Genomic DNA, 23273 nt, shown 5'->3' on the forward strand with positions numbered 1-23273 from the left:
TCCCCCTCCTTTTTGAAAAATGAACTGTCATAATTCTAAAAGACAGCTTCATTTTAATAAGCCATCTCACACCATCTCCTACACTTATTAAGCTATTACATTACCAGATTCATGCATTAACATAAATATATATATATACAAGTCCTTGGTATCAACAGAAATCACTCCAGTTCAGTGTCCAGGTTTTTTTTCAAATGTCCCATTTTCCATTAAGCTTCAAACTTTTGATAATGCATCTGTGAAAAGATTTTCTCTTCCAGAAATATGTATAATATGGAGATTAAATGGTTGTAATAATAGACTCCATTTGAAAAGCTTTACACTTTTGTCTCGAAATTTGTCCAAAAACTTCAAAGGATTATGGTCTGCATAAACAATTGTTTCTGATGAATTGTTTGCAACATAAATTTCAAAATGCTGCAATGCTAACACCAAACTTAAAGTCTGTTTTTCGATTGTTGAATATCTTCTCTGCTGTACATTCAGCTTCCATGAAAAATACCTTATTGGTTTTTCAATTCCAATGTCATCTTCTTGTAATAGTACAGCCCCAATGCCTATATCGCTTGCATCAATGGCCAACTTGAATTGCTTGGCATAATTGGGTAGTGCCAACACTGGTGTCGTAGTTAATACAGTTTTCAAACTACCGAATGATTTCTGACACTCCAGTGTCCATTGAAACTCCTTGTTCTTTTTTAATAGTTCAGTCAGTGGAGCAACCACTTGGCTAAAATTTGGTACAAATTTCCAGTAAAACCACTCATGCCCAGAAATCTCAAAACTTCTTGTTTTGTTGTAGGCACTGGAAAAGCCACGTTGGCCTTGACTTTCGCATCTCTCGGAGCCACCTTACCATGTCCAATGGTTTGGGCTAGATATGTAACTTGCGCTTTTGCAAATTCACTTTTAGCCAAGTTCATCACCAAATTAGTTTCATGTAGTTGAGTAAATAATTCTTTCAGATGCTGTAAATGCTCCACCCACATCTGACTGAAAACAATTAGATCATCAATATAAACTGCACAATTGCTTAGACCTGCAATTACTTTGTTTGTCAGTCTTTGAAATGTCACAGGTGCATCCTTCATTCTAACGGCAGACTTTAAACTGATACAGTCCACTTGGCGTTACAAAAGCTGATATCTCCTTTGCTCTCTCCAACAATGGTACCTGCCAATATACTTTTAGGAAGTCAATCTTTGTGATAAATTCCGATTGTCCCACTTTCACAATGCAATCCTCCAACCGTGGTATGGGATATGAATCTGCTTTCATCACCGCATTCACCTTTTGATGGTCCACACACAGTCTTAGTGTTCCATCCGGTTTCAGTACCAGTTACTGCAACTAGACTCAATGATATCATTTTGAAGCATGAAATAAATTTCTTTTTGTACTTGTGATAACTTTGCCAGATTTAACCTATAAGGTTGTTGTTTTATTGAGGATGATATTCCTACACATACATCATGTAAAGCTAAATGTGTCTTTCCCAACTTATTTCCACAAATAGGTTTGTGTGACTGCAATAGCTTTTCTAAATCACTTTGACACTTGCTTGGAAGGTAACTCAATATCTGCTTTAAATTTTCAAGCAACCCCTCACTATCCAATTTGATTAGAGGAAAATGAATTTCAGAGTCCTAGGGCAGAATTTTCCGGTCAGCGTGCGAGGGCGGGCCCGACACGCTGACGCGTAAACTGACGTATGATGATGTCGGGCGTGTGTCCTGACGTCATCGCGCTCAGTAGCAATGTTTTGTTTGGTGGGCACGCACCGGAGTTGGCTACGCACCCACCGATATGTAAATGGCCTATTAAGGCCATTAAGGATCTAATTAAAGTTATTCCAAATGCTGCCTGTCCAACCTTAATGTTGGCGGGCAGGTGAAAAGACCAAGCGGCCTTCACGTTTTTTAGGAAACCTCACCCACGAGCGGGATGAGGTTTCCTAAAGAGTTTATTAAATAAATTTTAAAAATTTCATAACTTTAAAAACAAGTCCCCACTCATGTGACACAGTCACATGAGGGGACATGTTTAAATAAATTTTTACACCTTTTATTTAATAGTTTTATTATTGATTCAAGATCCCTGAGGCAGCTTTGTGCCTCAGGGAGATTGAAGCACTCTTCCACGCACATGCGTGAAAGAGCGCTGGCCCCGACTCTCCCTCCTCCCCCCACTCGCACAGGTAGCGCTGAGCGCTGTTAGCCCTGTATTACGCTGGGCAGACCTTAATTGGCCCACCCACGTAAAATGGCTCCCGCAGAGCCCGCCTGCCATTTGAAAAATCCTGCCCCTGAACTTCTACCTCTTTCTCATCATCCACCATCAGTAAAAGCTTTCTTTGTTCTTCTTCCCTGGCAAAGTACTTTTTAAGCATATTTACATGACACACCCTCTGCTTCTTTCTTCTATCTGGAGTATTTATTAACTAATTTACTTCACTCAATTTCTTTTCAATCCTGTAAGGCCCACTAAATCTTGCATTTAATGAATCATTGAGTACTGGTAACAAAACTAGTACTTTCGCTCCAGAAACAAAACTGTGAACCTTAGCCTTCTTATCTGCTTTCACTTTTATCACTTGCTGTGATATATTTAAATGTTCCCTAGCCACCTCACATGCTCTGTTCAATCTTTCCCTGAAGTTTGGTACATAATCCAGGAGAGTAGTTTCTGAATTTTGACCCACCAATTTCTCATGAATCAATTTCAGTGGTCCCCTTACCTCATGACCATAAACTAGTTCAAAAGGGCTAAAACCAGTCATTAGGAACATCTCTAATAGCAAATAACAAAAATGGAATTCCTGTATCCCAATCCTGTGCATAATCATGACAGTATGCCCTTATAGTTTTTAAAGTTTGATGCCATCTTTCCAAAGCTCCTTGTGACTCCCGATGATAAGCTGTTGACTTAAACTGTTTTATCCCCAAACTGTTCATTACGTCCTTAAACAGCTGTGACATGAAATTTGACCCCTGATCTGATAGTATTTCTTTAGGTAAGCCATATCTTGTAAAAAATGTAATTAACTCCTCCACAATCTTCTTAGTTGTTATATTTCTCAAAGGTATCACTTCAGGAAACCTGGTAGACACATCCATTGTTGTCAATAAATACTGATTCCAACTTTTAGTCTTAGAGAGGGGTCCTACACAATCAACCATGACCCTGGTAAAAGGTTTTTCAAATGCTGGTATTGGGATTAAAGGCGCCAGCTTAATCACTGCTTGTGGTCATCCTGTTATTTGACATGTATAAGAACTTCTACAGAAAACAGCAATTTATACTGTATGTGAAGAGACTGCTGATTGGTAGAGGCGGTGCCATGTAGAATGCACCAGTGATGGTGACTAACAGCTAACTACCAAGCATTGTTTGAAATTTAAACCAGGCAGCTTGACTCTCATTGGTCAAGGCATCGCCCTGAGGAATGAGTCAGCGAATGGCATCACTTAATTTGTTTAGCTGAAACAGGTGCAATGTGTGTACATGTTCTTTCTGTCTGCGAAGAACAGGGCCCTGTGTATTAATATATGTAGCTTCTGGTACACGCAAATGTGCCACATTGCGAGCCTGACTGACAATCTTAAATTGGTTGTCAGCGTAATTCTTAGCACATTGAGGATTATTTAGTAAATGTTGTCTAGTTGCAGAATCAGATCTAACGTTGGACACTGTTTTGAGTTTTGCAAGCACAGTCTGTACCTTGCCCGTTGCGAACAGCAGCTGGGACATGCTGTTTGATATGATCCGCCAGTCTTTGGGATGTACAACCTACATACCTAGCATCACACTGGCACTAAACTTCATATAGCACATTGCTCATTTGCGTGATAGGTAGAACGTCTTTTTGGCTGGACAGCAGAATCCTGTTAGTGGCGAATACCACTCATGTTGCTACTGCATAGTAACAGTGTAAAACAACTAGATTCACCTGTTGCTCAAATTTTTGAGATACCTTGCCCTTCCAGGGTAATCTGAGGTAGACTGGGCCCATTCACGAGTTTGCATGATCTACAGTGCGAAATGATCTGATCAGAGTAGCCATTATCCTGCAGGATGCCCTTGATACGCCCCATTTCAGCATCAAGCTTGCATGGTGAGCAAATGGCTCAGGCCCTATTTACAAGGTTGCCAATAAGACCAATCTTATAGCATGTGGAACTGTAAGAATCCCAATGTGTTTATTGATCAGTGAAGGTAGGCTTGTGGTAGACCGTGGTAGAGAAACCCCTGGCAGATTTCTTAGCTATTGTGTCAAGGAAGGGGAGTTTATTTGACTGCTCCATTTCAAAGGTGAATTTGAGTGCAAGATGGAGCCCATTATGACGTGTAAGGAGATTGTTACATGCAGCTGCAGATTTAGAATAGCAAACGTATCGTCCACATATCAGAAATATGTGAGGGGTAGGAGGTTAGGTGTCATTCCATTGAAGACATGTTTCTCGTGAAACCCAACAAAGATGTTTGCGAGGGGATCTTATGGCAACATGAACTATTTGGGCACACGTGCCATTAAAACTAGACTCAACTGCGCAAATTGCTGAGTTCATAAGTTCATTGAATACTGATTCACGTAATGGTGGCGGATCTAGATTGTGCTGCAGCACAAATATCTATGGCTTCCTAAAATGGGACATCAGTGAATATGCTAGCAATGTCAGATGAGCACACGGACACTGCTATCGATGTGAAAGTCCTGCATGGCCTTCGCAAATGTGAGTAGCAGGACAGATGATTGGACAGAATATAAAGAACGGCAGCGAATGAGCAAAAGGTTAATTAGGAGAAAGAAATTAGAGTATGAGAGGAAGCTAGCTAGAAATGTAAGAACAGATGGCAAGAGTTTCTATAGGCATTTATAAAAGGAAAAGAGTAAGTAAAATTGAGTGTTGGTCCTCTAGAGAGTGGCAGTGAGGAGTTAATAGTAGATAATAAGGAAATGGTGGAAGAAATGAACAAATATTTTGCTTCTGTGTTCACTATAGAGGATACAAAAAACATTCCAGTAATAGCTGCAGATCAGGAGGTGAAAGGGAGAGGGGAACTTGGTGAAATTGAAATCACTGAGCGAATTGATGGAGCTGCGGGCTGGAAAGTCTCTGGGTCCCAATGGGTTACATCCTAGGGTCTTAAAAGAGGTGGTGAATGAGTTAGTTGATGTGCTGGTGTTAATTTTCAAAAATTCTGGAAAAGTTCCATCAGACTGGAAAGTAGCAAATATAACCCCTCCATTCAAGAAGGGAGGGAGGCAGAAAACAGGAAACTATAGGCCAGTTAGCTTGTCGTCTGTCACGGGGAAGTTGTTAGAATCGATCATTAAGGAGGTTATAGCTGGGCACTTAGAATAGCTCAAGGCAATCGGGAAGGGTCAGCATGGTTTTGTGAAAGGAAAATCATGTTCAACCAATTTATTAGAGTTTTTTTGAAGGAGTAAGTGGATAAAGGGGACCCTGTAGACGTACTGTACTTAGATTTTCAGAAGGCATTTGATAAGGTGCAACATCAAAGGTTATTACGGAAAATAAAAGCGCATAGTGTAGGAGTAACATTAGCATAGATAGAAGATTGGCTGGCTGGCAGAGAGTATGCATAAATGGGTCTTTTTCAGATTGGCAGGATGTGATGAGTGGAGTCCCACGGGGGTCTGTGCTGGGGCCACAACTGTGTTGAGGTTGCAGATGGATACAGATAGCTTGACTGAGTGGACGAAGATCTGGCAAATGGAGTTTAATGTGGGAAAATGCCAAGTTGTTCACTTTGGCAGGAAGAGCAAAAAAGTAGAGTATTACCTAAATGGAGAACGGCTGCACAATTCTGAGGTGCAGAGGGATCTAGGTGTTCTAATATATGAGTCACAAGAAGTTAATATGCAGGTACAGCAAGTAATTAAGAAGGCTAATTGAATGCTATCCTTTATCAGGAGAGGGATTGAACATAAAAGTAAGGATGTTATGCTTCAGTCATACAGGGCATTGGTAAGACCGCACCTTGAATACTGTGTGCAGTTTTGGTCTCCTTATTTAAGGAAGGATGTAAATGCATTGGAGGCGGTTCAGAGGAGGTTTATTAGATTGATACCTGGAATGAGTGTGTTGTATTCTGAGGAAAGGTTGAACAGACTGGAGTTTCCACTGGAGTTTAGAAGAGCGAGTGGTGATTTTATTGAAGTATACAAGATCCTGAATGGCCTTGACAAGGTGGAAGTCGAAACGATGTTTCCTCTTGTGGGTGAGTCCAGAACTAGGGGGCAGGGTTTTAAAATTAGCGGTCGCCCTTTTAGGACAGAGATGAGGAAAATTTTTTTGTCTCAGAGGGTTGTGCAACTTTGGAACTCTCTGCCTCAGAAAGTGGTGGAAGCGGGTCATTGAATATTTTTAAGGCAGCGGTAGATAGATTCTTGTTAGGCAAGGGAGTCAGAGGTTATTGGGGATAGATGGAAATGTGGAATTTGAAACACAAGAAGATCAGCCATGGTCTTATTGAATGGCGGAGCAGGCTCAAAGGGCTGAATGGTCTACTCCTGTTCCTATTTCTTAAGTTCTTATGTGAAGGAGTCCTTCGCTGTGTATGTGGAAACTTGGTCAAAACTGGTTGTAACAATTCACCCAATCATCTGACCAATTCACGTTGTGCAGAACCGGTCATAAATAAAGTAGGGTGTCAAGGGACAAGGTTTTTGTGTGCCTTGGGCAGCCCATACATACACGGACATAGCGAAGCATGAGGACGGTCCTTGTCATATATATCACAAGGAAGGTCAGCACTCTTACACAAGTCCAGCAAGCTTACTTTTGAGCATGGCTGTCTGGTCAAGTATATGAATTTGGACCTGTCGTTAAGAATGGCATGCATTTCATTGATCTAGACACGCTTGTTAAGGGTGATTATTCCCGTCCCTTTGTCAGGTTTACTAATATGTATATCCAGATTGGCCTTAAGGCCTCACAATGCTGTTCCATTCTTAAGGAATGAGACTACACACTTGTAAAAATTGATTTTTCTGGGCCAGAGTGGTTGTTTGGCAGTAATTAAGACTTATCACACTGTTAAAAATTCAGTTACACCTGAATGTGCCAGCCCTAACTTTTTTCTCCCGTTAATAGTGGTTAATTGGTGGGTAAGGACAGAAGCGTTCATGCCATTACATGGATTTTAGTGCCAAGTCTATGAGTAACATACCAGTATACGCAGCTTGCGGAAGAGCAGGGCAAATTGGACAGCAACATCTGGATTCCCGTGTTTAACTACACATGCATAGATGCCAGAAGTTGTTGTCAGATTTATTCTACATAACGGTGACGCTGATGGTCTCACCATTATTCTTGATACAAAACCTGAGTCATGATATTGTTTCCTGCAGCTAAAAGTTTGAGAAGAAACAATCCTTCCTTTGGTCCCTTCCAATTATCTTATTTCATTTCACACCTGCTGCCACATATCATCTTCTACTTTTCAAAAATTACAGATACCAGGTCTTGCAATTTGAACTCTTTCCTGATACTCTTCATCCATTATCATAGCAAAAGGCAATCTCTGGAAGCAGAGCTGTATCTCCTGTGGTCTTCTACTTGGAACTTTAGAAGGGAAGAACAGAATTAACAGTTATCTTTTTATCATGGTCTTTTGCAGCACAGATTGTGCAGGCTGCCTACCATATTCTCCTGTTCACTCCAAGAGGCAGACTGCAGTGTTCAGTGTAAAGTAAGAATTGTAGTTATTTTAAAGAATAATATCGTTATGCAGAAGCAAAAGACTACAGCAAATAACTTCCAGTGTAATAATTGGTGAACACAATACTTTAAACTGTTCTGAGCATATTATATTCATAGCAATGGGTAAAATGACATGTGGCCAACACTGCTGATGCTATCCAGGTACAGGTTTACTTCTGATATTCCCAGACTAGAGAAACTGCAATTGTTCCCCTGAGAACAGAGAAGGTTAAGGGGAGATTTTAGCATAAATGTTCAAAATAATGAGGGTTTCTGATGGAGTAAGAGGGGGGAAAAACTGTTTCCACTGACTGTGGGGTTGGTGACCGGAGAAAATGGACTTAAGCTATTTAGCAAAAGAACCTTGAAGGAGGTGAGGAGACTTTTTTTTAAGTAACAAGCGATGATGATCTGGAATGCACTACCAGAAAGGGTGGTGGAAGCAGTTTCAAAGGTAACTTTCAAAAGGGAATTGGATAAATGCTTGGAGGGGAAAAAAATTACAGGACTATCGAGAAAGAGGAGGAGAATAGGATCAGTTGGATACCACTTTCAAAGAGCTGGCACACAATGGACCTGTGCTGTACGATTCTAGGTTTAGATTGAATCTGCACCTGAGTGAACAATCTTGCCAGATAACACAGGGCTGATTCATTTACACCATTTCCTGGCACTCTAGTTATGTCACTCATGATATACTTGGAGTGTCCAGGGATGAAAACTCAGCCAGTGAAGGTCAGCTTGCTGCCCCTTCTGTGCCAAGTGATCTTCCAGCGTGGGAGGAAGGGAAGGTTGTCCTTTGCAAGGAATTAGGAGTGCCCAGGGTTATTTTTAAAACATTGAGCTCCTCTTCAACAAACATTATACACTTGGAATGCAGCCGAATTGTTCAAATCAGAATAAGGAGCTGCTGCCGTTCAGTATAAACAGCAGCTCATTGGCCATCTCATTTTTATTTTCCTCTGCCACTGCATTTGCACATCAAATGGTTTTAATTCAAGAACGTCTCTTTATGGTATCCATCTGCAAGTGTCACATGAATTTAATATCACAGTGAGGGAATTTCTGATGCAATTAATATGTGTAATGTTTTTCCTCCGGGAAGCCAAATAGCCATCTCCCCGTGAACCTAATGGCTATCTCTGGACAGACTTATTTATTGTCCTGCTTCCCCCATGCATCTGCTGTATATGGCATTAGCTACCCCTGACCCCGCTCCACCCGCCCTCCGTTCCCCCCCAAGGAGGCAGGCATTCGAACTAACTGACCAGTCCAACTCAGTTGTGACTGTCTCAATACGAAATAGATGCTTGGCATGCCAGCTCAGGTAAACACCTCAGTGCCTGGTATTTTGTCCTGCCATCTGATCTCCAGAAGCTTCCGAAGGCAGCTCAAGTGAAAGTGGTTGAGCTTCTTGGCATGACGCTGGTGCACAGTTCAAGCCAAGTGTAGAGCAGAGTGGGCAGGGCTATTGCAGACTTCATTGTCAGACTGGTGTTCAAAGTCTGCTGAAGACTACACTTACTTTGGCAATTCTTGCATCATGTGTTTCATCCTCAATATAGACAGCTTGGGAGAGCGTGCTGCAACTGTTCACTGTACCAATGGAAACAAAGATGATAAGCATATAGATCCTGGTATCTCCTGATTTTAGACTTTGTGTGCTTGGTTGCCTAACATGCCACCATAGTTGGGGATACTCTACACACAGAACTGTTAAACTGTTAGCAAAACTAAAGCAACCTGAGTACTCAGACAACTGTACAGTAAAGGATGGCTGTCACCACTGGAGGCGGCATTTGCATTGCCCCTGGGACAACAGGAAAACACCAATTCATAAGGATCTTGGCAATAAAGTCACCTGTTTGGCTGCCACTGCCAGGAACACTAAAATAAATAGGCTTTGGGGGGAGGGAGGAATGTAAAGTAATCATTAAGAACCCAAGAACACAAGAAATAGGAGCAGGAGTAGACCAAATGGCCCACCATGCCTGCTCCACCATTCAATACGATCATGGCTGATCTTGGGCTTCAATTTCACTTTCCTACCCAATCCCCATATCCCTCGATTCTCTGAGAGAACAAGAAAGGGATAGGCTTTAGTATGAGCCTGATATCTCCGCCACCCATGGAACGCTAATGTCCTACCTATGAACTGCAATTTGTCTGTTACCCAGAGAGAGTTTACCTCTGGCTCTCCACCGAAAATCATGATGGTATTGTTGAGGGCAACTGACCAACTATCCCTCCCCCATTTAAATACCTGGCGTCCATGTGTCCTCCTTGTACCTAATGTACAGCATAGTTGCATCATGATTAGCTGGGCTGGCCTGGTCTGCAAGGAACACAGAATAAGAAAAGGATTCCATTAAATTCAATTCATTAAGATGTGTAAATGGATTAGCATTGTTAACTTTGCAGTGATTTCTTTGATTGACTGCTCTGAACTGCAACAGGAATCATTTGGCAATTTATTTTTTTTAAGTTTTGTTTAATCTCAATTCTATGGGGATTGTTTTTGTGTTGTATGTTTTCAGTTTTTAAAATGTCATCATCTGTGAAACATAGGCACGTTAATCACAGGAACATCTGTATTTGTTACACTATTCTCCTTGGAACCCTCTAACAGTCCTGCCCTACAACTTTATTTTTTTTAATGGTTTTTCTCCTCCCTATGCCTGCATGAATTCGGTCAAGATTTACTCCCGTTAAGTAACAACCTAGCATTTAAAACTGGGGTGCCCTGAGTCAATACATTTCCATTGACTGACCAGCAGGTTATTTCTCCTGTGTTGTCTGAATAAACCGCTTGTTTTTTTGTGTTAACTTGCATTGCCTTCTGGAAGTTAGAATGTGTGTCTGTGGGACTCTTTCAGGGGTCTACACTGCCAATGATGCCACATTTTTTTGGTGACATTCAACTTCTGGCCCTGAATAAATAAAACATTATTCCAGTAACATAATCACATTTCAGCTTCATGATTGACATTATGTATAAGGAAAGAAAAATAACAAACTGATGGAAAGGGCTAGCAGGCCAGGCGGCATCTACAAAGAGAGAAACCAGTCAGTGAGCTTTCATCAGAACTGGAATAGCTTAGAGGTTTAACAGTTTATAAGCAAGATAAGTTTATAATCAGAGAAAAGAGGGACAGGAGAAGAAGCGAAAAGAACACAATGGGAATTCCTGTTAGGTTGTTGTTGAATATACCCTCTGCTTTCCTCCAGATCATGAATCTACTGCATTCAAATTTTATTGCTGTCTCTGACCCAAGTTGGTGTCGAGTTGAAAAAAGAGACTTTAGCATCTTGAGATGATTATGAAAGCTGGGATCACTGACACCAAACTGGTTAGATCCAAAAAGCACAAGTCCTGCTCTACTTGCTGTTTTCATTCCTATAACAAGAGCCATAAGCAGAATGAACATTGACTACCTTCCAGCTTTTGATTAAAATTTCCATTCACGTTAACTGCAGTGCTAAGTATTCTCTTCAGTCAAACAACTTGAGAAGCAGGGTTCCTACTATCATCTCTCTCTGAGGTCCCTAGTAAACAGGCCTCTTGGTACTAAGTACTAAGCCTGCTGACTGCTTCATCTATTACAATTCTCAGTGGTTTGTACATATCTGGCTCAGCGCCATTTAACTGTCTTCCAAAACAGATGCATTCAACATTATTCTGTGTTAAGCATGTGAACAACTTGAGCATTCTGGTCTTCTTGGACAGCACGTATTTCACACCCATCCCAATCAGTTTACCAGTAGAACTTGGTCAGTGCTGGCAGCTCCCCTCATAGCCTTCATGAAAGTGGTGCATTGCCAGATTCTCAGGCCAAAACTTCAGTATCCTGGCAAAGGCCACTAGGTACCTCATAAGCCAACCACTTCACAAGTTATGACTTTGCTGCTGAACATGTTTTACAGGCGACTGTGCTCCACCTTCAAGTGTTACACAATGTCTACAATGAAGGCATTAATGTCTAGACATTAGCATTGGTAATCTTTGTGGATGAATGCTTAATTCATTATCATAACACTCACTAGCTGCTTTTTAGAAGGGCTGTTAACCCATGTAAAGTTTACTGGTTGATAATTGTGTGAAACTAACAGTCTTGAAAAATGTCATGTTAATGTCTTGTGTATTCCACGGCCAACAAGTAATAATTAGCCTTTTATTTTGTCAACGGATTGCATACGAACCACACCCAACTTTGGGTTCCTAGGATAAGCAGTGACCTTGAAGATTATTTTGAATCCTGTTTCTGTCAGTGAGCACTCACACACTTAGCCATCTGAGTATTATATCCTATACGAAACTCGTTTCAGACCACCTATATTCTTTCATTATTGATTTTCGCCTGGCTGAAGCCCATCTCAAAATAATGAAAAGGTAAAATAACACAGCCAAAATTGTGCTGACCCCAGTGAAGTTGAATGTCTCCTTTGTCTTATTTTGTTTTTTGAATCAACATTATTTTAAGTGCTTTAGTTGCTAGAAATCAGTAATGAAGTATATCTAAGATCACTGCTGCCTTTATGCAAAGGCAAGAGCTTGTAATTAATGAATACCTGCTGCAGAGTAGAGCCTTAGTGAATTCTGAGGCTTCATTTTGGAAGGCTCTCTATGCATTGATACAGGCATCTACCATGAGCTGTGAGACAGTATGTGTTGAGTGGCTCCCCATACTGAGATCCTTCAGTTGAAAGTGCAGTGCAAAGCTTCTCATTCACACGAAACATATAGCAAGTTAATAAAGTTAAGGTTAAACATAATCTTAACTATTAAAAGGCAAGCAAAACTCATGTCATTTTGGATTAGGCAGAAATAGGTCCGGAGAGAGCTGCAGACAGACTCAATGAAAGTGAATTTCTGGATTTCTGTGAATTCTGCAAACTTCTGCATCAATCACAATCCCATAGGCAGCCCAGGGATACAGTTAATTTTTTGAAAGGCCCACTGTTCCAAAAATTCTTATCTATATCCTTACCTGAGCACCCATAGCAGCTAGCTAAGGTAGATGGGGCAATAGGGGATATGTAAAGGGGTAAATCACCAGATTTGGGTATTAAAGCAATAGCAGCTTGCAGTTATGCAAGACCTTTGATGTAGAAAAGGTTTCAAGTTTCTCAAGGAGAAAAGAAGCAGGTAGACTTTGTGGGAGGGTTAGAACAAAACCATAAAACCATAGAAAAGTTATGGTGCAGGAAGCGGCCATTTAGCCCATCGTGTATGCGCCGACCAAAAAGAGAAATAAGAAACTAGCTGCTCATTTTAATCCCACTTTCCAGCACCTGGTCCGTAGCCTTGCAGGTTACAGCATTTCAGCTGCAGATCCAGGTACCTTTTAAATAAGTTGAGCGTTTCAGCCTCAACCACCAACTTAGGCAGTGAATTCCAGACACCCACCATCCTCTGGCTGAAAAAGTTTTTCCTCAAATTTCCTCTAATCCTTCTATCAATCACCTTAAATCTATGCCCCCTGGTAATTGATCCCTCAGCTAGGGGGAACAAGCCTTTCTTATCGACCCTATCTAGGCCCCACATAATCTTGTACACCTCAATTAGGTCACCCCTTAACCTCCTCTGTTCTAAGGGAAACAACCTAGCCTATCCAAACTCTCCTAAATAGCTGCAGTTTTCAAGCCCTGGCACCTTTTAAATCTTTTTTAAAAATTCCACCAGCTGCCTTGGCAGGATTTGAACCTGTGTCCCCAGAGCATTACATTGAGCCACCAATGTACCACTACGCCACCATCGCTCCCCCTAAAAACCAATAGCATGGTCAAAGAGATGAGTTTTGAGAAAGCTTTTAAAGGCATGAAGGGAGGTAGAGAGGCAGAAGAGTTCAGGAAATAGATTCAAGAAAGTAAAGCCAACCTAAGGAGGAGGCAAGGTGATGGTCGAGTACTGGCGGATGCACAAGGACTTGGAAAGCTGGAAACAGTCAGAGCTGCAGAAGGGAGAAAGGACATTTGAAATTTGAATTCATGCGCAGCAACTGGTAAATAATCCCAAGACACTGGCATCCATCATTGCAAGCAAGGTGGAAACGTCCGACCAAATTCTAAGACTAAGATTTCTGTCTCGAGCTAGGAGAACATGAGGGAGCTATGATGACAAATGCCTGAATGGAACAAAGAAATCAACTTTTTCTTCTTTTCCTCTTGTTCTGTTTTAACAGTGTTTTTTTTTTACTTCAAGGGTTAATCAAAAAGAGGGGTACTCTAAGGCTTCATTGCAATTTCTGTACCTTATTTATGGTGTTGATGTTTGAATGCTGGGCTGAGTGTCAGCTAATGTTATTGTATTTTTGGTTCCATTTCAGACTTATGAAAAGCAGTGAGTAGGCCATTTAGCAGCTATTATTCCCATGCGTGCTGTAAAGGGTCATCTTAACAAACTCAGAGGTTCTCAACCTTTGTGCTTCTAAGGCCCCCCTCCCATGTTATAAAAATTCCAATGTAAAACATATTTCCAATTAAACATATATATTTATTATTTTTGTTTTATTTACTTAATGTGAAACTTGTTGCTGCTGGGCATTTGATAGTAGCTCAGGTGAGGGGTGTAGTGAAGTGTTGTAGCTGTGAGCCACCTTGTGCCTGCATGATCAGTGACACTCAGTTACTAGCCATTGGCTGAATTGAATGGTTGTGCTGCTCAAGATTGTGTTTAAAAATTCATTCAAGAAAGGGGTGGAGGTAGATTACACAAGGCCTGCATTCTACACATTGGTTATTTTTGGCAGGTTCCTTGAAACCTTCTGTCTGACCCCCAGTTGAGAACCCAAAAGAAACTCTGTAAGAACAGTTGGACGTGGCTACTGTTGCTGTGGCAACCTCACTGGACTCAGCTTGTGCATTCATACTATCCAACTTCGAAATCTAATTTAGTAAAGCTGAAGCATTGCCAAATTCCTTCTTCTCTAAATCAGAACCAGTCCAAACACAATGAAGCACAAATCCTCATTTGAAAATGGTTAACAGCCACTCTGAGGTAGGGTGTTGTCATTCAGAGGAAACACACTGATTGCCCAATTAAGCAATATCCAACTCCAGAAAACACCCTCCAGCACTGTGCACATGTATTGAAACTCCATTGTCCCCACTACAGATCAGCATTACCACTCCCTCTCCACTACTTGACAAACATTTTAGCCCCTTGCTTTTCCTCCTCATTGAGTAAATACTCAGCCTCTCCTTGCACTCCCTGTACTGACTGGCTGTCCTGGACCTTGCTTCCCAACCCAACCCCCACTTCCCTGCCCACTGACGTAACAAATGACCCATCACTTTCTGCCTCATCAAAGAGAAACGAGTCCTGGGAAACTCTTCCTCTCACCATCAATAATTATCCAAAATATCCACCCCCATCCACGCACTATGCTCCTATTGTTCCATCTTTCTCTCTCCCCTTTCAATTCTTAACAGCCACTCCCATCCCGCTTCTTTCCTAATCATCCTTACCCTCCCTACTCTCTATCCCCATCCTCTCCCTCTCCATTTGTAACATATCTTTCCCAGTCTTCCTCTTCTTCTTTCCTTCTACATGCTCCTCTATTGTTATCTTTATCGTCCACCCTCTCTTGCCATCCCTCTACTCTCCTCATCTCTTTCATCATCCTCTCCTTCTCCTCCTCCCCATCCATGTCCATTCCCCCCCATTCCGTTCCTCCCTCCTTTCGTCTCCTCCTTCTTCCTTCCTCCATCCGTCACTGTCCATCTTTCCTCCAACTTTTCCAATTTCCTCTGCACGAAGACATTCTCCATCCACTCCTCTCCCTCTTCTTCATCTTCTCCAACTTCCTTTTTCCTTCCCTCCTCCATACCTCCTCTCTTCCCACCACCCCTCGTACTCTTCCAAATGTCTTCTATTCTCATCTCGCCTTGGATCCAGTTACCCCACCTCCATCCACTAATGCTGCCTGTCCTGAGCACTGTATTTGACTTTGACTCCTTGTGTGGTAACAGCAGATTAACTGGTAATTCAAAATCTTGTATGCTTAGTGAGCCAGTCGTTATAAAAGAAAAATGTACTGTTGTGTATGTTCTGGCACTAATACAATGTTAGAAGCATTCCCAGGACAGAAATTGAATGGCCATAAGAAACAGTCATCTACTGATGGCCATGCTAGCTGGTTTGATCGGGGCTTTGAAAGCTTTGGTTGATAATCATTAAATTGCTTTCTACCCACCCAGGGGGAGAGGGAGGGTAAAGGTAATGCCGCTGGACTAGTATTCCAGAGATCCAGGCCAATGCTTTGGGGACATGGGTTCAAATCCCCCCATTGCAGCTGGTGGAATTTGAATGCAGTTAATTAATCTGGAATTGAAAGCTTGTCTTTAGTAATGGTGACCATGAAACTATCATCAATTGTCATAAAAACCCATCTGGTTCACTGATGTCCTTTAGGGAAGGATATCTGTCATCCTTACCTGGTCTGGCCTACATGTGACTCCAGACCCACAGAAGTGAGGTTAACTCTTAACATGCCTTCTGAGATGACCAAGCAATGGGATGGGCAACAAATGCTGGCCTTCCCAGCAACACCTGCATCCCATGAAAGAATAAAGAAAATAAATTGTTAGTCAGGTTTAAATTTGTGCTTTAGGCTGGCAGGAAGAGCCAGTCCAAGCAATGGTGTTCCAACAAACACTGGCTACAACCCTTCAACACATGCATACTTACCATTCTTAAAAAAAAAACTGATGACCAGCTTCACATATGCCATATAGTCCCATAAAGGCTAACTACTCAAAGCAACAACACAGCTGAATAAAGTCCTGTGACCAAAGCACTTGAATGAGTTAAGTTTGTTTTTTTATTACTTTGGACTCTGGGCCTTTTTGTTATGTTTGTTTTTCTGTGAAACATTCATTCAAGCCCACCTGAACTATACCTCACCCTCCCCATCAATACTCAGTATCAATTAAATCTCCCGTGTGAAGCTGGAATGGGATTTTGATTCCTGGGTGTAGTTCCAGCCCAGGCTGATGGGATCTTTCTTCTCTGACAGATTTTTGGGAAATGAGTACAGATCCCACAGGGCAAAACTGATGGTAATTTTGAGTGGCTTTTCAGGAAGAGGTGAGAAGCTGATGTTGGAAATGGAAAAGATTGCACTGGTGCAGTAAGAAATGCTTCTCAGAGGTGGGGTGCAGTGTATATTATGAGAGTTCCCCCTTCATTTCCTGAACCCCCAAGTGACAGTGCATGAAGATGGCTGCTCAAAATAAGGACCAGCTCATCTGCCAGAGATGTGACCTAGGAGAATTTTTTGAATCATTAGAACTGAAAATAGCTTAATTGTTAAAGACGCACGCCTCTTCTTTAATGAGGTTGTTATTAGTGATTTTTCCCATGATATTCATAGCACTTTGTAAAACAGTTGATCCATCATGGACAAAGGTATTGGTCGATCATTACACCTGGTTGTATAGACACCTCCTCTGGGTACTGGGTTGGGCGGAAAGAAATGATTTCGGGGGTTGGAGGTAACTGCGCGTGCACAGTAGAGATGAATCGTGGTAGATGGTAAGGAGATCCAGCCAGCCTCAATATTGGCTCTTTCAGCATCCACCGAGCAGGTGCTACAAACACTGGGAGTTGACAAAGATCTCTGGCAGCCCCCTTAGACAGAAGTGTCCATTAAAGAGTAACAAGGGATAGACAATAAACGCCAGCCTCATCAGTGATTCCCACATCCTGAGAATGTAAGAAATAAGTTCAAAATGCTAGAGAGCGCATTCATTGTAGAATCCCTGAAGCCTGGAATCTCCGTTGAATGTAAATTCGCCCCTTTAATTGTGCTGTACGGCAGCATGGAAGCTCACTCTAAAAATAGCGATTCCGCTAAATCCTCAGAAAAGCTTTTTAATTAATGTTTTCTTTTTCTTCTGCACACAGGAACCAGTCCGTATCTCATACTGCAGTTTTACGGTTTGGACATGCAGAGACCCTCCTGCCGGTCCTGACTCTCATGGGTTATTTTAAGGATGATTACCCCTTACTAGCAAATAATTTTGAAGAACAAAAAAATCGCAAGTTCAGGAGTGGACGGATTTCACCTTTCGCTGCAAACCTCATCCTTGTGCTGTACCAGTGCAATGAAGCACAGAACCTAGGGGAAAAGTACAAGCTCCAGTTGTTTCTGAATGAAAAGCCACTTCCATTTCCTCACAGTGGAAACCTTATTGCTGACTATGGCGAAGTAAAGAACTGCTATCAGAATCTCATCGAAGCACTGAAATTCGGAAATGTATGTGAGTTTGCCGCAAGGGAGGACTTACTTGCTCTAGACCATGATGAATTGTGAGCTAACTGCATGTCTTTTATCTGATGGGCACAGGTTAAGCTGCAAGTTACTGGAATTTGAATTTTTTTCCCCCCATTAATTGAAAGATTTCTTCAAGTATATTTCCTTTACCATATTGTGTAGATGTTGCTGAATGTGCTTTGACAAGACTTGGGACAAATTACTTATTTTGAGCCAGGAGTCTATACTTTAGTTTTTGAATGTCACAAAGCACTTCAGTTGTAGTCAGCTGACATTCTCTGTAAGCAGCATCCTGTGTATTTCACATTTCCTGAGTCCAGAAGAAAACACTTCAATTATTGCAAGTTTTAAGGACTGAAGCTGCTGTTAATCCTCCGAAATCAGTAAGTTTAATTGGGCCACTAAGTAACTTTGACAACAAATCAATCTGACAGCTGGTTCTGGTGAAATAAAAGCAGAAATTGCCGGAAAAATGCAGCCCATCAGGCAGCATCTGTTGATAGGAAAAAGAGTTTCTGGTCGATGTCCTTTCATCAGATCGGGAAGATATTAGAAATGAACATCTGATGAAAGGTCATCCATGAAAGGTCTTTGATGAATGAGTTCCGGTATCTGCAGAATTTTGCTTTTCTTTTAGCTGGTTCTGGTGAGTTTGTTTATTAAGGATTAGTGTTTTGATTAGCCAGGTTTCACAAAGTAATATGGCCAAATGCACTTCCTAAGCATTCTTAAGTTTACAATGCAAATTTTTCTGTTTGTTGATGTTTTTGTATAATAACTGAATGCATTAGTTGGCTCCCAAGGACTGCAGATGGTTAGTTTGCGCTTTACTGTTAAGACCAATACGTTAAGCACTGGACAACATTTCTCCTAGACCAGTGTGACAAACTTCGTGGCCAGGATTTCAGCTCGGCGTGCGGGTGCACACCTGACACTCCCAAGCGTGAAATAGCACACGATGACATCGGGTGAATATCTCGACGCCAGTTTCGATTGGTGGGCGCGCTGCCGACTCTTGCGCGCGCCTGTAGACAACTAAGAGGCCTATTAAGGTCCTTAAGCAGCTTATGAAGTAGAATTTTTCGCTGCCCATCCAACTTTACGGTTGGCAGGCAGGCGAACAGGCTAGGCGTCCTTTGCGTTTTTTGCAAAACTTCATCCACGGGCGGGATGAGGTTTCCAACAGTGAAGAAAAAAAGCAATAACAATTTTTTGAACTCATATTTCACATGTCCCTCCTCATGTGACTGAGTCACATGTGGGGACGTGTTTATATTATTTGTGAAATCTTTATCTTTCACTTTGAAATTCTTCAGGTCCCTGAGGCAGCTCTGTGCCTTCAGGGAGCTTTCAATGAGCGCACCCCGCCACATGCGCAAATTTCAGCGCTCACGCTCCTCCCGCCCCCACCCTGGCAGCGCTGAGGCTCTCAGCACGCATTTCACGCTAGCTGGCTATTAATTGGCGAGCCAGCGAGAAATCGGCCACCTGAGAAGGGGAAAATCCTGCCCCATTTGCCCATTTTTCACAAGGATCTGGCCCCAAAGATTGCTGACATTTTAATGAGAAGATTTGCAGTTCCTTCACATTAATGTAAGTTTAGAATAGCTCATGAGGAAGAGAGGTAGAATTCTTTCCTATACTGTCTCTTACATAATCTCACTACAGGCATACACACTGTATAAATGTAGCTATCAAAGCACCCAGAATGTTTCAGCCTCTCATAACATACATTTACAGGATCAGAGAGCAAATCAGAGAGGAATAACTAAACCCAGTATTAATGGAGAAGAAGATGAAGCATAAAAGTAACATGCTAGAGTTAGCAGCAACTCCATGGTACAGAGTGATCCATAGCTATAGAGTACAGTAAGGATGACAACTAGTGAAGTGGCACATTACCAGGATCCATTTAATGATATCACACATAGGGACCCTATCCTTGCCTTATATTATGGCATGACTATAATGGCTGACAGTATCCCATGATACTCTCATTGACTCTAAGAAAATGGATAAGGGAGTCAATCCGATCTCAGCTCCAACATTTGTGCCATTTCCTCTGGCATTTAGATCCTTACTTGAAGCAAATTCTGGTTTTCTGAGTTGAGAAGCTCAAGCGCACAAGACTTTGGGTCAGAATTGCATGAAGCTGATTCACCTAATAACATGAATAATCTCTAAAGTTTGAGAGATAGTTGAAATTAGTGATTCGGTATTGTGGATATTGCTGAATGCATGGCTCAAACACTGGTGTGGAAAAAGGGGGGGTTCTAATTCATGGGACATTGGCACCAGGAAGAAGCCTGTACCACTTGGATAGGTATTATGACACAGCTGATGGTAAAGGCTGAGTTGCTCAAATCCCACAGGGAAACTTGAAACAACTGTCACAGCCCATTTTTGCAATTTGTGTGTTTCAAGATGCAGGTTTTGAATTCAGTAATAATAAGACCACCAAGTCTCAAGAGGTTTTTTTTATAACACTAAATTAAACATTTGTTAATATAAGAAAGATTGTAAGCACATACATGTCTATAAAATTATTACTATAACTACAAAAATCCCCTAATTAATCTGACCCAGTTACACCTCCATTAAGGCAACAATATATCACATAGATTTAAACAGACCCCTGGCAAAGCACACCCTGGACAGTCGCATTCAAAATGAGTTTCTTTCAGCTCTGGGTCCTTGCAGACAGACTTGAGGCCTACAGGCTGAAGGCTTTAGATCTTAGAATCCCTCCTCCTTTTTCCAACAGCCTTCTCTTCTTTTGTACATATTTTCCTTTTTGAATGCAAATTCTCATTGTCATTAGGTTTTTTTAAACTTTAAATCTTCTAAAAATTAAACCCTTTCATAATACCCACTTTACTAGTAAGCTTTTAAAAAATAAACACATTGGGCAGAATTTTCCCAGAATTGAACTAAGTGCGGTCGTGGGCGTGTAAAATGGAGTCCTACCCGCCGACGTAAATGGTGGGTTTTCACGCTGTATCGTCCCGAGCCCGCCTCATTATTTATTCACTCCCACGAAACACCCCGTTTCCATGGCGAGCGGGTTCTCATTCGCCCACCCCCTCATCATCCCGCTGTTGCATCATGCCGGCTGCCATCTTTAAAAGGTAGCCGCCAGCAAAGTGCTTATCGCCACCAGCTCACCACCGCTGCCCGGGAGTTATGGCCACCAGCAAAGGAAAAAAGACTGCAGCCTTCAACGATGAGTCCCTTGAGCAACTGCAGGATGCAGTGAAGGCCGGCCGAGATGTGCTCTGCTTCCGCTCTGGTCACAGGATGGGCAGCAGAGTCACCAACCCAGCTTGGGAGGCGGTGGCAGCAGTGGACAGTGCAAACGCCCTGCTGAGGAGGTCAGCCACCCAGTGCCGCAAAAGGATGAATGATCTCCTCATTCCGCCAGGATAAGTCACTCTTTTCATCGCTCCCAGCCCACACACTCACAAACCCATCTCACACCCACAGGGCCCTCACTCACTGCCAGTGCAAGGGACATCACCATTCACTCACTTTCACTGACTGTGATTGTCCTCATCCCGTCCATGGGACCACTCACCACCCACACATGCCAGGCATACTTATCATCTGGCCTGGCAGGCATCCTGATACACTGTCCCTATTCTACCCATGCAGGACACACTGGCTCACAAAAGGAGGGAAAGGTCACAGACAGGTGGAGGGATGCCGGAGGTCAAAGTTCTAACAGAATTCAAAAACAGAGCCATCCAGCTAGCCAACATTGACCGGGACTGGTCCTGTGCTGACGGTGAGGTCGGTGCTGATCTACCAAGTGAGGATCCAGCAGTGCAACATCCATCAGACAACCATGTTGTGAGTGATGTGTCCTCTTTCACAGGCCACTGCCATGCACTAATTATCTCTCCTTGCTTTCGCAGGCACATCTGCCAAACAGCTGACAGAGCCCATGACCCAGGGCCTCCAATCAAGCAACAGAGAAATCCCTGAAGAGGAATCTGAAGGCACACTCCCTGAAGTCCCATCACAGCGCTCACTCATGCCCTCCACCAGTGCAAGACACACACCTCGGTAGGACCTAGCTTGAGAGTAGCCTTGGGATCACAATCTGCTGAGCACATCACACTGTCTGATCCACAACAGGCGGAGGCAGGGACTTCCCAGGTCCCCGGCACTTGGAGGACTGCTGGGGGCCAGAACGTTGCTAAGTCTGAGTCAGATGACAAGCCTCTGCACTTGGTCATATCACAGTTGCTGGAGCTGCAAAGGCAAGCTCAGGAACATCGGAAAGGGATGTCCGCTGCACTCCTCAGATTGCAAGGCATGATGGAGGAGTCCGTCCGTCTTCAGGCTGAGGTGATAGCGCCAGCATTGCAACGCAGCGATGTCAACACTGGCAGGATGGTAGCTGCCATGGAGACCTTGGTCCAGGATGTCACTCCTGCACTATTGCGCAGGCTTAACGCCATTGCTGATGCCATAGTTGGCCTCCAACAGTGTGCACGTGAGAGGGGTGCTGGGCAGCTTGATCTCACTCCAGCCTCCTCTTCCACTCACAGACTCAGCCAGGGGCCCTCGGGCACCCATAGGGAGGAGGATCAGCAGGTGCACGCTCCGGGGCCATCCACCCAGATGACTCTGGGAATGACCGGCCCATCAAAATCCCCTCTTCCTGTGACCTCAGCAGCTCCAGCTCCACAGGCCAAGGAGGGTGTCACTGCCACACAGCAGGACCCTGAAAGCAGGCCAGGGCCCTCCAAGTCTCAGCCCTCCAGATGATGCCCGCCAAGGTCATCACAGACAGGGCGTCACAGTCAGCAGGCTGCCTCCATCTCTGCTGTGGATGTCCGGGGAGCACCAAGACATAGGGGCAGGGTTAGGAAAGTTAAGGAGAATTAATTCTTTTGAGTCCAACCAATTAAACTAAATTAACAACATCAGGGACAAAGTAAAAGCAGCCCCTTAAATTGGGGAGACTACAAAAACAAAGACAAAATTTAAAGGAAACTTACAAACATTAAACCAAAATGTGATTAAGAGGGTCAATAAAACACCCCAGTCCCCCTGTTGCCCACCGGGCACGGAAAGCCTCGACGGTGCCAGCAGACACCACGTGCTCTCTCTTAGTGCACAGCCTGGGCATGGGTGTTAATCACTTGTATATACTGTTCACTATTGTAAGTAAACTCCCAAGAATGTCTCCCTGCCTATGGCTCCTTGTTCTGATCAGCAGTGTTCTTGTCACTCAGATGTGAAACCTTTCTGGACAAGA

The 23273-nt window shown here is 42.8% G+C and overlaps 1 protein-coding gene across 1 annotated transcript in view; it reads left to right on the forward strand.

The window, feature by feature from the left end:
• The window catches only part of minpp1b (multiple inositol-polyphosphate phosphatase 1b), an 89513-nt gene that overhangs the window by 54058 nt on the left and 12182 nt on the right, over nt 1-23273 (forward strand). The window contains exon 4 of the mRNA XM_078565945.1: nt 17638-17989. Coding sequence (XP_078422071.1) covers nt 17638-17989 — 352 coding nt within the window. The remainder of the gene's footprint in view (nt 1-17637; nt 17990-23273) is intronic.

Source organism: Cetorhinus maximus, chromosome 20, assembly GCF_964194155.1.
Source record: "Cetorhinus maximus chromosome 20, sCetMax3.hap1.1, whole genome shotgun sequence".
Classification (NCBI taxonomy): Eukaryota; Metazoa; Chordata; class Chondrichthyes; order Lamniformes; family Cetorhinidae; genus Cetorhinus; species Cetorhinus maximus.